Below are 16,429 nucleotides of genomic sequence, written 5' to 3'. Positions count from 1 at the left end.
AGGCTCAGGGTTGGCCCAGTCCTCTGATGGTTCAGGGACCGTTAGGGCTTTAAATATCTATGATTGTCCTCCAACTCGCTGAGAATAAAATCTAAGTTCTTGTTTTGTGTTTCAGATCATCAGTGAGATCTCAAAGAAAGTTGCTCAGATCCAGAACGGTGAGAACCCTGTCTGTCTGTCTGTCTGCCTGCCTGTCTCTCTCTGTCTGTCTCTCTCTCTCTGCCTGCCTGTCTGTCTGCCTCTCTCTCTATCTGTCTTTCTGTCTGTCTTGTCTCTTCCTGTCTGTCTGTCTCAAACCTGTCTCTCTGTCTGTCTGTCTCTAACCTGTCTGTCTCTCTCCCTGTCAGCTGGTCTGGGAGAGTTTAAGATTCGAGATCTGAACGATGAGATCAACAAGCTGCTGAGAGAGAAAGTTCACTGGGAGGTCCGGATCAAAGAGCTGGGAGGCCCCGACTACGCTGTAAATATACATATATAATATCATTATTATAATAGTACATATAGGACCAGACTACTCTGTCTATATATATATATAATGTTTGTTTTGCAGCGGGTCGGTCCGAGGATGTTGGACCACGAGGGGAAAGAAGTTCCAGGAAACCGAGGATATAAATATTTTGGGGCAGCCCGAGACCTGCCAGGAGTAAGAGAGCTGTTTGAGAAGGAGCGTAAGTACACTCCTACTTCCTGTTTCCACCGCTGTACCGCCATCTGATTGGCTATCTGTGTGTGATCATGTGTTCTGATTGTCTCTCTCTCTCTCTGTGTGTGATGATGCGTTCTGATTGGCTCTCTCTGTGATCATGTGATTCCCAGCGGCCCCGGCACTGAGGAAGACGAGGGCGGAGCTGATGAAGGAAGTGGACGCTGAGTATTACGGCTACAGAGACGAAGATGACGGCGTGCTGCTTCCGCTGGAGGCGCTGCACGAGAAACAAGGTTCATAAATATATTATATATATGTACACACGGAACAAAATTATAACCGCAACACTTTTGTTTTTGCCCCCATTTTTCATGAGCTGAACTCAAAGATCTAAGACTTTTTCTATGTAAACAAAAGGCTTATTTCTCTCAAATATTGTTGACAAATCTGTCTAAATCTGTGTTAGTCAGCACTTCTGCTTTGCAGAGAAAATCCATCCACCTCACAGGTGTGGCATATCAAGATGCTGATTAGACAGCAGGATTATTGCACAGGTGTGCCTTAGGCTGGCCACTCTAAAATGTGCAGTTTTATCACACTACTGCTGCAACAATCGGTTTGCATAACCAAAGAATTTCTGCACAAACTGTCAGAAACCATCTCAGGGAAGCTCATCTGCATGCTTGTCGTCCTCATCGGGGTCTCGACCTGAGTGCAGTTCGTTGTTGTAACCAACTTGAGTGGGCAAATGCTCACATTCAATGGCGTCTGGCACTTTGGAGAGGTGTTCTCTTCACGGATGAATCCCGGTTTACACTGTACAGGGCAGATGGCACACAGCGTGTATGGCGTTGTGTGGGTGAGAGGTTTGCTGATGTCAACCTTGTGGATCGAGTGGCCCATGGTGGCGGTGAGGTGATGGTATGGGCAGGCATATGTTAGGGCCACAAACACAGGTCCATTTTATTGATGGCATTTGGAATGCACCTGAGGCCCATTGTTGTGCCATTCATCCACGACCATCACCTCATGTTGCAGCTTGATAATGCACGGCCCCATGTTGCAAGAATCTGTACACAATCCTGGAAGCTGAAGACATCCCAGTTCTTGCATGGCCAGCATACTCACTGGACATGTCCCCCATTGTGTGTGTGTGTGTGTGTGTGTGTGTGTGTGTGTGTGTGTGTGTGTGTGTGTGAGCATGTTTGGGATGCTCTGGATCGGCGTATACGACAGCGTGTTCCGGGTCCTGCCAATATCCAGCAACTTGGCACAGCCATTAAAGAGGACTGGACGGCCACAATCAACAACCTGATCAACTCTATGCCAAGGAGATGTGTTGCACTGCGTGGCCAGCCTAAGGCACACCTGTGCAATAATCCTGCTGTCTAATCAGCATCTTGATATGCCACACCTGTGAGGTGGATGGATTTTCTCGGCAAAGGAGAAGTGCTCACTAATGGTGTAGACACATATAGCCGACCGTTGACAGAAAACCCCGTCGATATGATCAGTCGCGTCCCCGAGGTCCAAAAAACTGTCACAGAACCGACCAAAAAGACGAGAGGAGACGAGACGTAATACGTCTCTATAACAGCAGGCGGCGCTAATCTGTATTGTTGCCCAAGAAATGAAAACCGGCAGCTGATTGGACGAACGCGTCACATGGGTTTGTTTTCTCCGGAAATTCAGAGCCAAACTGTCATGGCGGCCGTTCAGAATACGATCTCATATTGGACTAAAATATTTCACTGAAACATGTTTCTGAAAACATTTTAAGCGAGAAATAGGCCGTGCAGTTGCTGAATCTGTCTTCATTTCAGATCAACAAAGGTCAGTTTAGAAGATTTTCGTCAGATTTTGAGAGAGAGACTCTAGTCACCTCATTCCGCTCCCCATTTCCGGGTGAGTCCCGACGGCCCTGCCGCTGACCGAACGTGTCAGGTCGGCCAAAATGAACGCCGACAGCCCCCCAGACGGACGACGGCACGGGACACACCGAACAGATTTCAGTCACTGACCTCGCCAGACTGTCCCACAGCCGATAATCGGCCTGATGTGTCCCTGTGTGTATATTTATATACACACTGTATATACATACACAACATACTAATAGAGATAATAAGGGAACATCTGCACCCTGTATATCTACTTTACTCAGTTTAATTTATAGTTAGAGGAGATTATCTGGACTCTATTCATGACATAAAATGACTGAACACAGCTTGTTTTTACGCTTGTTGCCGTTGTCTCCTGTTGTAATGTTGTTGTTGTCTCTGTTGTTTTGTAGCTGTGCTGGAGGCGGTGCAGCAGTGGAGGACAGAGAAAGAGTCTCGTCTGTCGGGAGACAAACAGGAAGTAGTAGAAGAAGAAGAAGAGAGCATCTACAGTGTCCACAGGGAGGAGGTAAACACTCAGAGCATCAACAGACTTCTTCTAAACGGTTTCAGCTCGTCATATGAAACTACACAGCTTCCTGTCACTGAGTGTGTTTGTTCTGTGTGTGTGTGTGTGTGCAGCCGGATGAAGAGGAGAGCCGGGAGGAGCCAGAGGGAGAGGAGGGGGGGGTCACCTTCATCGCCCACGTTCCTGTTCCCTCCCAGAGAGAGGTACACACACACACACACACACACACACACACACACACACACACACACACACACACACACACACACACACACACACACACAACTTCTATTTTCCACCTTAACTGTGAATCAAAACAGTTATCAAAATTAAAAAATTCTGGTAACACTGCTCACTCAGAGTAACATTAATAAAACTGGTTGTTCTTTTGGATAGAGGGGGGTGCGCCTGTTCGATATTCAGGATTGGTATCAATCCCAACTTTAAAAATTAACAAAAAAAGAGAAACTTTTTTTCCACAACATGAACATATTATAAATAATAAATAAATAAACAAATGACATTGTGTACAGGCTAATGTTGAACTATCATATCTAAAATGCAAAGGAATGTAAAGAACAAAGACTTTTTAGTGCAAACTGCATAATGACACAAAACTTTAAAAATAAACTTGGTGACTGCCCTGTTGTCAACATTGAACTCATGACGAACTAACTGAAGTGCAAAGGAATGTTTGAATGGAATTGCCTTGTTGCTGAAAGGTGCTGTGGAAGTAAAGTTGCCTTGCCTTACAACCTCAGCCTGTCAGTCAGTCCCCAGGGCACAGGCACCACTGTTGTGCCTGCTCGTCTTACAGGAAGTGTAAAACAACAGCACCGCGACTGCTTTCACCTCTCCATTAATATCATATCGCAGCAAACGCTGTCTGTGTGAAGTTTTGAAAAACTGTAACCACACTTGAAACCACTTTATCAGCATTGCCGTGACTCACTGTGACTTCAACAAATTAGCAGAGCCCACGTAGTTTACTCCGTCTGCAGCTCTGTTCGTGTGTGTTGGAGAGACAGATAAGCTTGGGCTTACTCGCTCTCAGGTACCGAAATTTGGTACCGTTTGATTTAAAGTGAATTGGTCCTCGGTAGTATCGATGTAATTTGGTCGGTACCCAAAAAAGGTACAGAGTTTGGTACCCAACCCTACACACACAGACAAGTCTCTGACATCACTTCCTGTATGCAGGTGGAGGAGGCTCTGGTCCGGAGGAAGAAGATGGAGTTGTTACAGCGTTACGCCAGCGAAACTCTTCAGGCTCAGAGTCAGACGGCCAAAACCCTGCTGGGACTATAACCTGTCTGTCTGTCTGTCTGTCTGTCTGTCTGTAAATATCAGCTTATTTTGTAATTGGTCTGTTTTTTATTAAACGTTCTTCAGCTCAGTTTTTTTTTGTCGTGTTTTCTTCTACAGATTTTAAAATAAGCTTCAGAATCTGCAGATTAGTAGTAGTAATAGTAGTGTATATAACCATGTGAGGCTTTTATAGAAATACTTTTAAACACCAGGAAACATTTGTTAATGTAAAGGACAGAATAAGTTCTGTTACTAGTTTTAGAGCCTACAGTTGTAATCATTTCAGTTTGAAGGAATGTAGATCTAGTTCTTCACACCATAGTCAACTAATCTAATCAAACGTAATGTCCTCCAGAATAGTGAAGATGTTGCCTAACTAGGGTTGTTTTATCTTCGTGAAACTACATTTTCCAAATGATTACAATTTAAAAAAAAAAAAAAAAAAAGTGGAGTGGAGGTGGTGTTAAGCTCTTTGGATGCTGGTTGTATGTATGTATGTGTATATATATATATATATGTATATATATATATATATATATATATATATATATATATATATATATATATATATATATATGTATATATATATATATATATGTATATGTATATATATATATATGTATGTATATGTATATATATGTATATATATATGTATGTGTATATATATGTATGTGTGTGTGTGTATATGTGTGTGTATATATGTGTATATATATATATGTGTATATATATATGTATGTATATATGTGTATATATATATGTGTGTATATATATATATATATATATATATATATATATATATATATATACATACTGTATATATATATATATATATATATATGTGTGTATATATATATATATATATATATATATATATATATATATATATATATATAATGTTGATGAACTGATATTTATTTCTTTGTTTCCCTTTCCTTTTAAATAAATGACTCTATATCTTTCTTTTAAAGAACATTCCTGATACAGGCCTACAGTAGAAATACTCTCTTCTTCAGAAATCACACATACAATCTGTATCCAGTCTGAAAAGTTTATCTGGATATGTTGAGTTTCAGTCTGCCAGCTGATTGGTTGATTGGTGGCAGCATTCTGGAGCATGTGATTGGCTGATTAACGGCTGAACGCTGCATGTGATGTCAGTCAGCCGCATTTAATCAGACTGTGTGTGTGTATGTCTCTGTGTGTGTCGATGTATGTGTATCGGTGTGTCTCTGTGTGTGTGTGTGTGTGTGTGTGTCTCTCTCTCTCTGTGTGTGTGAAGCTCCTCCCCCTGATGATGTCACAACCCTCAGTATAAATGTGTAGCAGCGTCTTTTTTGGACAGACAGACATCATGTGGTGTCAGCGAGGTTTCCTGCAGACGGTCAGACGCATGTCCACCAGCAGACAGGTCAGTGTGTGTGTGTGTGTGTGTGTGTGTGTGTGTGTGTGTACTCTGGAATCTGTTTGGTTGGTGACTGGTAAATGTAGTTCAGTTCAAGTATCAGAAAATGGAAATACTATTACCCATTTAAGGCTTAATCTCATATTTAACTAAATAATAAAGTGTTCATAGAAACTAAACCATTTAATATGAATGAAATCAGAGTTACGTATCTATGTAGGTGGATAAAATATACAGAAAATATGTGAATGAATAAATAAAATGTGACATTTTGTGGGGTTTCTTAATTACACAGAATTTGGTTGGTGACTGATGAATATAGAGCAGTAAAAAGTACAATATTTCCCCCTGAGATGTTGTAGTGGACAAGTAGAAAATAGCAAAGAGATACTCGAGGAAAGCACAAGTACCTTGCATTGTACGTAAGAACAGTAGTTGAGTAAATGTACTTAGTTACTTTCCACCTCTGGTTTTTGAAAATCTTTCTCATCAAATCTGTCTTATCAAAACAAAAAGCTGATTCTGCCACCAACCAGACTCTGTACAATTTTATACACATTTAAGGGCAAAAACATCAATTTAGTATTTTTCTTTTATTGTTATCTTTTTTAAATCATCTTTATTTAATATTTTTTATTTTTTCAGGGGATGTTCTCTTATGTTTACAAAAAAAATAAAAACCAAATATATACATGTATATATACTTAAAACTGTATATTTGTTGGTTAAATGAATACTGCAGCATTCTGCACTCAGGTTTCATATATTTTTTATATATTTGTATATGTATTCCTTCCCTGGTTACCTAGTTACCTGTGTGTCAGAGTGTATATATTATAATAATAATAATATTTTGTCTTCTATCTCCGTCAGGCAGGCGTCCTCTTCGACGTGGACGGCGTCCTGCTCCGCGGCGGCTCTTTAATTCCCGCCGCTCGGCGAGCTTTCCGGAAGCTTCTGGACCGAAACAACAACTTCCTGTTTCCTGTCGTGTTCGTCACCAACGCAGGAAGCTGTCAGAGACACCACAAGGCCCAGCAGCTGTCTCACCTTCTGGACGTCCAGGTAGACAAACAGACAGACAGGCAGACACACAGACAGACAGACAGACAGACAGTCTATATTATATATTATGTATTATATATTATATAAAGTGTGTCTCTGTCTGTAGATCTCCCCGGAGCAGGTGGTTCTGTCCCACAGTCCTTTGCGGATGTTAAAGAGTTTCCATGATAAGTGTGTACTGGTGTCGGGACAGGGACCGCTGACCGACATCGCCAACTCGTATCCTTCATATCGCACCTCTGCCATGCCTCATCTCCATGGCAATGGCAGCTGAGGCTCATGGGTACTGTAGAAAACAGAACAGAAGTGTCCTTTCTGGTCTTCAAAGCTGAACACTTACCTACTAACAGAGTAAAGTCCTCCAAAAACAGGTCTTTGTTCAAAGTTGTATTGCTTTTTTCGAGAAAAGAAATTGGATGTTTTTTTCCCTTTTTGTCTCAGCTTATGATTTTAAGTTGTTAATATGTTCTCATCGTCATCAGAAGAGTTTCCTGAGCGTTTGAAGTCTTAACGTGAGGTCAGTTTGGGTTTTCAGAAGGTGGTGAACGTGGAGCAGCTGAGAGAACATCACCCCCTGCTGGACATGGTGGAGCACGGCACCAGACCCAAACCCCCGGTCAGTAGTCTAAATCTATATACTATCTCATCTATATACTATTATCTATATATACTATCATCTATATACTGTCATCTATATACTATCATCTATATATACTATCATCTATATACTGTCATCTATATACTATCCTCTATATATACTATCATCTATATACTGTCATCTATGTACTATCATCTACAGTACAGGCCAAAAGTTTGGACACACCTTCTCATTAAATGCGTTTCCTTTTTATTTTCATGACTATTTACATTGTAGATTCTCACTGAAGACATCAAAACTATGAATGAACACATATGGAATTATGTACTTAAAAAAAAAGTGTGAAATAACTGAAAACATGTCTTATATTTTAGATTCTTCAACGTAGCAAACCTTTGCTTTTTTTGATAACTCTGCAAACCCTTGGTGTTCTCTCAATGAGCTTCATGAGGTAGTCACCTGAAATGGTTTTACCTTCACAGGTGTGCTTTGTCAGGGTTAATTAGTGGAATTTTTCCCTTATTAATAAAAAAGCAAAGGGTGGCTACTTTGAGGAATCTAAAATATAAGACATGTTTTCAGTTATTTCACACTTTTTTGTTAAGTACATAATTCCAAATGTGTTCATTCATAGTTTTGATGTCTTCAGTGAGAATCTACAATGTAAATAGTCATGAAAATAAAGAAACACATTGAATGAGAAGGTGTGTCCAAACTTTTGGCCTGTACTGTCTATACTATCATCTATATAACATCATCTATATACTATCATCTATATACTATCATCTATATATACTATCATCTATGTACTGTCATCTATATCGTGTCGAGCTGTGTGGAAAGATTAACTCAGGAGACAGAGTTACAGATTTCTAAGTTGTTTATTTGACATTAAACACTAACTAACCATCAGCTTTAGTGAAGATTTAAGAAAGTTATTATAAAGTTAATGATTATAATTCTTTGTTAATGGTAAATGAATACTTTGTAAAGTACCTATAAACATTATTTAGATATTAGTCAACAAATAATCACTTATCATTTCTTTTTTATATGATTATTATAACGTGTTACCTAAATGACAACATGAACTAAAGAACCTTCTGTAAGATTAACTTTCACCAACAACAATCAATAATCTGGAATAAACAGAGTTATTATAATTATAATATGTGTTGAAGTTACAGGATGTTAATCACCACACTGTGAACATAGTAATTCATGAGATAACCAACTAAAAGATGCATCGACATTAAATATTCATACAGCAGTTTTCTGTTAATAGATGGTTGTTGGTTATAAATGTTTAAATGTTCCATGGTCAAAGTTTTACGGTGAAAAGCCTCTTAAAGAAAACGTCACTTTAAAGATATCATTTATAATCAAAGGGAAGCCCCTCCCACCACCAAAACCCATTTGAAGCTGCTGTCAATCAAAGTGATTTCTGGTCCAAATTTACTGATTTTATCTGTATGATCTTTTTAGATAAACCCCTGAAATAATCTATTCCTTTTGTACAGTCACACAGACCTGCAGTGGTAATATCTTCACTTTATCATCAGTGTCAATGAATGGAAACATCCTCTCAGTGAAAGTGTGTGTGAAGGTGTGTATGTGATTGTTAGTATCAGGATCAGAGAACGACAGCTTTCCTCTGTTCCAGTCCAGAGTCACTCGGATCCTCCGGAGCTTCTTCTGCACAAAGAGATCAGTGACTGGGCCTGGTGGTGACTGTGATACGTATTTACCTTCATCGAACCCTAAGCAACAAAATCCAGACCGCATGTCTCCCTTCCTCTGGACAGACTCTGCTAACACTCCCAGTGCCCATGCTGTACTGTCTCCAACCTCAACATCCCAGCTGTGAGTGCCTGAGTTAAAGCCTTCAAAGCCCAGGACAGTGCCGTATTTATCAATTCTCTCTGGATTATCAGGAAGCTGTTTATACTCTCCTCGTCTCACACTGGTCAGATCTTCAGACAGGATGAGTTCTGTACCAGCAGTGTTTGGGTCCAGAACCAGAGGAGTGTAGGAAACCATGTCCTTCATCTTGTTCCAGATGTTGAAGCTCAGGTTGCCCAGGTGTTTGGCCTCGTCTATCAGAGCTCCTGAGAGCAGCTGTGGATCCTCCAGCAGGGGGCTCTGCTGGACTCTTCCCACTGCAGCCTTGTAGTTGATCAGGAATGAGACGTCTTCAGCTCTCAGTTCCACCTCTGTGACTCTGACTGTGTCTGAAAGAGCTGCTATCTCTCTGCTCAGAGCCTCCATCTTCTCCTTCATCCTCTGACTCTTCTGCTCCTCTTCCTCCCTCAGTGCAGCCATCCTGGCCTCCTCTTCCTCTTCTAGAAACTGGCGAAACTTCTTAAACTGATCCTTAATCTGCGTCTCTGTGCGTCGGGCCTGGACCTTCATGTGTTTTGCTGTTTGATCAAACTTCACTTTAACTTGCTCGAAAACCTTTAACTTCTTCTTTAAGGGCTCCAGAGTTTTCTGAAGTTTCTTCTTGTGTTGCCGTGCAGCTTCATCGATGGGTCTGAATCTGTGGTTGGTGTGTTTTTCTGAATCTCTGCAGACGACACAAACTGGCTGCTGATGGTCCAGACAGAAGAGTTTGAGTTTCTCAGAGTGCAGACTGCAGAGAGCCTCTGAAGCTCTCTGATCTCTCTCCTGTAAGACGGACTCACACAGGTTCTTTAACACCCGGTTTAACGGTGGTTCATCCTTTGAAGATCTTCTCTTACAAACTGGACAGTCTCTGATCGGTCTATCTGTCCACCACCTCTGCAGACAGTCTTTACAGAAGCTGTGGCTACATGACAGAAGAACAGGATCTCTAAAGACTTCATGACAGGCCGGACAGCAGAGATCCTCCTCAGATCTGGAAGCCATTTTGTCTTTGGGTGAAAGAGACAGAAAGTCCAGTCAGTTAAGGCTCCCCTCATCTACTAACTTCACAGTTTTTAGTCCAACTCACCTTCAGTGTGTGGACAGTCAGCAGGTTGAAGCAGTAGTGTTGTAGTTTTCCACGTTTCTCTCTTGTAGCTGAACTCACTCAGAGGAAGTTTGGTCTGAATCTGATTGTCTGTTTTTCAGTCTGTTTCTCTTTAGTGAGGACAAAGAACAAACTGTTTCCTGGTTTGTCTCAGATGAGGGGTGGAGCTCTGTCACGCCTCTTCTGCCAAATATTGTTGCTTCACCTGTAACACAGGGGTGTGTCTCATTCCTGAGTGGTGATGCTGGATATGTAGACTGATGAAACAGCAGTGGTGTAGTCTACGTGATACGCAGGTATACACAGTATACCTACTAAGAAAGATCCAGGATTTCCATATACCCAAATGACACACAACACATTTTCCATTTTAATTTAGATATATTTTGAATTGTCAACTGTTTTTTTTCTTCACATAAAAAAGGTATTTCCACCATAACTTGGTGCCTAAAAGTGTACCCGAATGCAGGAAATTAAGTCTTTGACGCTCAAAACTTCCCTGGGGGAGGACACCCACTATGATATATATATATATACAGTTCAGTATACCCACTACAATACATTAGACTATACCACTGTGCAACAATTATGTTTATGTTCAAAATAAGTTTGAATGTAGTGGAGGAGTAAAAATAAAAGATATCAGAGAGACAGCTCAGCCACTCCCTGTTCCCTGAAACTTACGTTCACATTGAGTCTTTGTTCTTGTAAATCTCTGGTTCAGTTTGTGGATTCAGCAGCTGGTTGAAGTGGTAGTGTCCCAGTATTCCCAGTACTCCCTCCTGTAGATGTTCTCTCTCAGTGGAAGTGTTGGGCCGAAGGTGAATCTTATTGTGTGTGTGTGTGTGTGTTTGTGTGTGTGTGTCATCTTAGTAAGGCAGAAAAGCAACCGGTTTCTTTGTTCGTCTCAGGTCAGATGAGTCATGTGTTCATCATTCTAGTTTTTCAGGTTGAGTTTTATTCCACACTGATTAATCATTTATTTTGTCCCCATCCGAAACTGTAAACTACTTCTGTCTTTGTCTTGAGTTTTTAGTTCATTCACACAACTGTTCAAGACAAAACTATATCAGATAATCTCAGCATGCAAACTTGTTCATTCAATAAAATTTTATTTATAGTATCAATTCATAACAAGAGTTATCTCAAGACACTTTACAGATAGAGTAGGTCTAGACCACACTATAATTTACAAAGACCCAACAATTCCAGTAATTCCCCCAAGAGCAAGCATTCAGTGTGACAGTGGCAAGGAAAAACTTCCTTTTAGGGAGAAACCTCGGACAGACTCAGGCTCTTGGTGTGGCAATAATAGTCACAATAAAGATAATGGAACAATGACTAGAAATAGTATTTGTAGTAGTTCATGGCGTAGCAGAGTGTAGCAGGGCTTAGTAGGATGTAGCGGGGCACTGCAACTCCTCACTCTCTAACGATAAGCTTTATCAAAGAGGAGAGTTTTAAGTTTACTCTTAAATGTGGTGACGGTGTCTGCCTCCCGAACCCAGACTGGGAGCTGAGGACCCTGATAGCTGAAGGCTCTGGCTCCCAGTCTACTTTTAGAGACTCTAGGAACCACAAGTAACTCTGCATTTCTGGGAGCGCAGTGCTCTAGTGGGGCAATAAGGTATTAGGAGCTCTTCTAGATATGATGGTGCTTGACCATTTAGAGCTTTGTAGGTCAGGAGAAGGATTTTAAACTCAATCCTGGATTTTACAGGAAGCCAATGCAGAGAAGCTAATACAGGAGAAATATGATCTCTTTTCTTGCTTGAAGTTTAGCTAACTGACTGGTTTCATCTGGCTTGATTGATAAGTATAAGTGGGTGTCATCCGCATAACAGTGAAAGTTAATTGAGTGTTTCCTAATAATATTGCCTAGAGGAAGCATATATAAGGAGAATAGAATTGGTCCAAGCACTGAGCCTTGTGGAACGCCATGGCTAACTTTAGCGTACCTGGAGGAGTTATCGTTAACATTAACAAATTGAGATCGATCAGAGAAATAGGATTTAAACCAGCTTAGTGTGATTCCTTTAATGCCAACTAAATGTTCCAGTCTCTGTAACAGGATGGTCAATAGTGTTGAATGCAGCACTAAGATCTAATAAGACAAGTATGGAGACAAGTCCTTTGTCGGCAGCAGTTAGGTCGTTAGTAATTTTCACCAGTGCCGTCTCTGTGCTATGATACATTCTAAATCCTGGGAGGGGTTGGAGGTTCTAGTAATCTGTGTTTTCTGTTTCAGTCGTCTCCTCTGCAGACGCTTCCTCAAATAGAAGGTAAATACAAACACTGTTTAAAAATATAGAAATGGAGTTTAAAATGAAAAGAAACAAGAACAAGCTGTTACTAATACTCATTGACTTCCTGCGTTGCCGTAGCGATCATCCTATTCGGAGAGCCAATCAGATGGGAGACCAACCTGCAGCTGTTGATTGACGTGCTGCTGACCAATGGGAGTCCGGCTGGTGTGCACGCTCCGGCGGCATTGCAGCTGCCCGTGCTCGCCTGCAACATCGACCTCATGTGGATGGCAGAGGCGCCGTCTCCACGGTAACAACACACCACAGGAAGGGAATTTGTGAATCATAACATGGCGATGAATATTTTGCCCTTGTCAATACCCAATGTGAGTGTTGGAGCTTTGCAAAGGACGACTTGTTCAAGTTATACAGATATAACGTTTGCCAGGTTATTCTTTGTGAGAAAACTACTACTATGTTTGTTTGTGATCCTCGCTAGAGGCTGAAATAACCTACAAGAACCTGCTAACGAGAGACTTCTGTAATGTCAATACATTAAAAATGGACCTACATAACGAAGTTCCTTCGCTGCTAGCTACAAGTTAGCAATCAAACACAACAAAGGCTGACACTGGAATGGCGTTTTGAGCTAATGTTCAATCAAACAATCATAGATAGCTAAAATGTTTCCCAGATCCAGATCCTTTGGCATCATGGTGGCCCAATGGTTAGCACAGTGGCCTCACAGCAAGAAGGTTCTGGGTTCGAATCGAGGTCGTTCCGGTCCTTTCTGTGTGGAGTTTGCATGTTCTCCCCATGTTTGCTTGGGTTTCATACGGGTGCTCCGGTTTCCCCCACCATCAAAAACATGTACTAGGTTCTCCAGGCAGTGCCCTTGATCAAGGCACTGGCTCAGATCTGGAGTTGGTCCCCGGGCTGTGATTGGCTGCCCACTCCTCCCTTGAGGGATGGGTTAAATGCAGAGAATGAGTTTCGCTACATGTATGTGTATGTGACAATAAAGTACCTTTATGCCGTAAACCGTTTAAATCTGAGCATGCGCAACTCACATCTGCACTCGACTCCCATCAGGTTGTGACACCGTGACTATGCCCAAACTAATTCTATTAGTCTTCCAAACTACTTTCTAATTAGGCATGTCTTTTACGTGATCACTCACATAAAATGAATGAAAATGTTACTTAAATAAAAGTGTGTAAGTATCAGGATGTTCCTGCTGCTACTGTAGGTTTGGTCACGGGATGTTCCTGCTGTGTCTGGAGTCGGTCTACAGGAAGCTGACGGGCCGAGAGCTGCAGTACGAGGCGCTGCTGGGGAAGCCGAGCTTGCTGACATACCGCTACGCCGAGCGCCAGCTCAGACTGCAGAACCACGGCCGCAAGCTCAGCACTGTCTACGCCATTGGGTAACTAAACCGGAAAAAAGTACTTCAGTATCTGTAAACACGCTTTTTGTGACACTTTTTAAGAAAGAAAGAAAGGCACAGACTACGCCGTCTGGTAACCAAACCTTCTCCTTGTTGCCTAGCGACAACCTGATGACGGATATCTACGGAGCTAACCTGTACGATCGCTACCTGAGTCAGCAGCATGCTGCCATGATGACCACCACCAAGCTCGTTGCCCAGGGAACGGGCAGTCAGGTGACGATGGCGGTGCCAGAGGAGGAAGAGCTGGTGTCTGCCGCCGCACAGTGCCGCTCCATCCTGGTAGGTACCAAACACAGGAAGTTACATCATCAATACAACATCCTGGTAGGTACCAAACACAGGAAGTTACATCATCAATACAACATTCTGGTAGGTACCAAACACAGGAAGTTACATCATCAATACAACATCCTGGTAGGTACCAAACACAGGAAGTTACATCATCAACATAACATCCTGGTACGTACCAGACACTGACTATAAGCATTGACATATATATAATGGACCAACAGACCCCGTTGCTCTGGACGGAGACCAGTGAAGGATATTAGAAGCACTTTTCAGGTGATCTCTTGCTTTACTGCGCAGCCTCCAAAGACAGAGACAACGTAAATGTGACGTGAACAACCTGTCTGAAAGTTGTAAGTCTTCTGGTAGCTGTGCCAAGAGAAATCTCAATCATTCCCAATCTTACAGAAACGGAGACTGTAGGTATATGTAAGGAGATAACATGGGCACAGGCTAATTACTGATCACTAACATGCTAGTTAACATTAGTAATCATTGATCACTAACATGCTAGTTAACATTAGTAATTAAACCTAAACAGCTAATGGAAGTCCAAACTGCCTGTGAGCTTCTCCTGTACTATACGGTAATTCCTCTACTGTGTGACAGTAAGTCTCGTGGTTATGACCCAATCGTTAGCCTATTTTTATAAAAGCGTATGCTACGGAGCCATAACTTGAGGTACAAGGTAATGGAGCCTTTTATACATTGTTGTGTTTCTTTAGAAATGAACAATGGACAAATAGAGTCTTTAAACGCTTCAGATGTAAAGTTATTCTCTGTCAAAGTGACGTAAAAATGAATGGCAGTCAATGGAATGCTAACGGCAGGTGATCACTTGTTAGAATCAAAATGCCGCCATAGGAGCTACGCATTCCAGACGCTCGCTTACCCCCTTGACTATAAGTAAGGGTAATGCCTGACCTGCACTTTTTTCAATGTTTTTGTTGCCTTTTTCAACGTTTTTGTTGCTTGTTTCTATATTGTTGTCATGTATAAAGTAGTTGTATGAACAGCGCCTTCATCTGTCCTCCCTCTCTCTGTCCCCAGGTGTGCACAGGTGTGTATAACCCTGGCAACGGTAACACAGCGGTCTCAGAGTCGGTGTTCCATGGCCACAGAGACCTGGTCTTGGATCTGGAGCTGGTGGAGCCGCATCACGTGGTGGAGGATGTGGAGGAGGCTGTCGACCTGATGCTGCAGCGGGAGAACCTGACCTCTGACATCTGACCTGTGACCCATATGACCTCTGGCTGCAGCTGATGTCAGTCAACACACGATATGAGTCCTGTATGAAGCTACGGCTACACCACTTGGATGGAGTGAGAAAACTAAATATGTTCACACAGGAAACACGTTTTTTTTTAAACTTTTTTTTTGTGATTTTTGAGTTTAACAGACACACCTACAACAGAAAAAAGTATATATACTGTACATATATATATATACAGACCCTTTCCAAAAAATTTGAATATCATGGAAAAGTTTATTTATTTCCATAATTCCATTCAAAATGTTAAACTTCCATAGATTATAGATTCAGGGCCCACAACTTAAACAATTTCAAGTATTTAGTTGTTTATTTGTACATAATTTGGGCTTCCAGCTCATAAAACCCACAAAAACAGGATTTCAAAAAATTAGAATACTGTGAAAAAATCACCATAAGAAGGACTGGACTGTTGGCCAGTGGTCCAAGGTCCTCTTTTCCGATGAAAGTAAAGTGTGCCTTTCATTCGGGAATCAAAGTCCAAGGGTTTGGAGGAAGATGGGTGAGGAACAGAACCCAAGCTGCTTGAGGTCCAGTGTGAAATCTCCACAGTCAGTCATGATTTGGGGTGCAATGTCCAGTGCAGGTGTCGGTAAACTCTGCTTTCTTAAATCCAAGGTCACCGCATCAGTCTACCATAAAGTTTTAGAGGACTTCATGATTCCTTCTGCTGAGGATCTGTATGGAGATGCAGATTTCATCTTCCAGCAGGACCTGGCCCCTGCCCATACTGCCAGAAGCACCAAAACCTGGTTTGA

At 41.6% G+C, this 16,429-nt stretch overlaps 3 protein-coding genes across 3 annotated transcripts in view; 2 read left to right on the top strand and 1 right to left on the bottom strand.

Annotated features, from left to right (window-relative positions):
- isy1 (ISY1 spliceosome associated protein) overlaps nt 1-4,449 on the top strand; it is a 6,664-nt gene extending 2,215 nt beyond the window's left edge. Inside the window, exons 5-11 of the mRNA XM_028576362.1 lie at nt 116-158; nt 348-460; nt 551-668; nt 817-939; nt 2,937-3,052; nt 3,166-3,255; nt 4,253-4,449. Of these exons, the coding sequence (XP_028432163.1) occupies nt 116-158; nt 348-460; nt 551-668; nt 817-939; nt 2,937-3,052; nt 3,166-3,255; nt 4,253-4,360 (711 nt within the window). The 3' untranslated portion in view covers nt 4,361-4,449. The remainder of the gene's footprint in view (nt 1-115; nt 159-347; nt 461-550; nt 669-816; nt 940-2,936; nt 3,053-3,165; nt 3,256-4,252) is intronic.
- A 1,221-nt stretch (nt 4,450-5,670) lies between these two features.
- On the top strand, nt 5,671-15,796 carry zgc:77375 (haloacid dehalogenase-like hydrolase domain-containing 5). The gene is made up of 9 exons (XM_028576521.1): nt 5,671-5,768; nt 6,636-6,827; nt 6,934-7,046; nt 7,350-7,443; nt 12,666-12,699; nt 12,802-12,973; nt 13,913-14,089; nt 14,212-14,392; nt 15,452-15,796. Exons 1-9 carry the CDS (start codon nt 5,676-5,678, stop codon nt 15,629-15,631), a joined length of 1,236 nt encoding a protein of 411 aa, XP_028432322.1. The 5' UTR covers nt 5,671-5,675; the 3' UTR covers nt 15,632-15,796.
- On the bottom strand, nt 8,929-10,314 carry LOC114554002 (tripartite motif-containing protein 35-like). The gene has a single exon (XM_028575524.1). It carries the CDS (start codon nt 10,312-10,314, stop codon nt 8,929-8,931), a length of 1,386 nt encoding a protein of 461 aa, XP_028431325.1.
- Nucleotides 15,797-16,429: the final 633 nt, after the last annotated feature.

This window comes from Perca flavescens, chromosome 4, assembly GCF_004354835.1.
Source record: "Perca flavescens isolate YP-PL-M2 chromosome 4, PFLA_1.0, whole genome shotgun sequence".
NCBI classification, from domain to species: Eukaryota; Metazoa; Chordata; class Actinopteri; order Perciformes; family Percidae; genus Perca; species Perca flavescens.
Note: the sequence above shows the minus strand (reverse complement) of the source record. Positions and strands in the feature narration are given on the sequence as shown.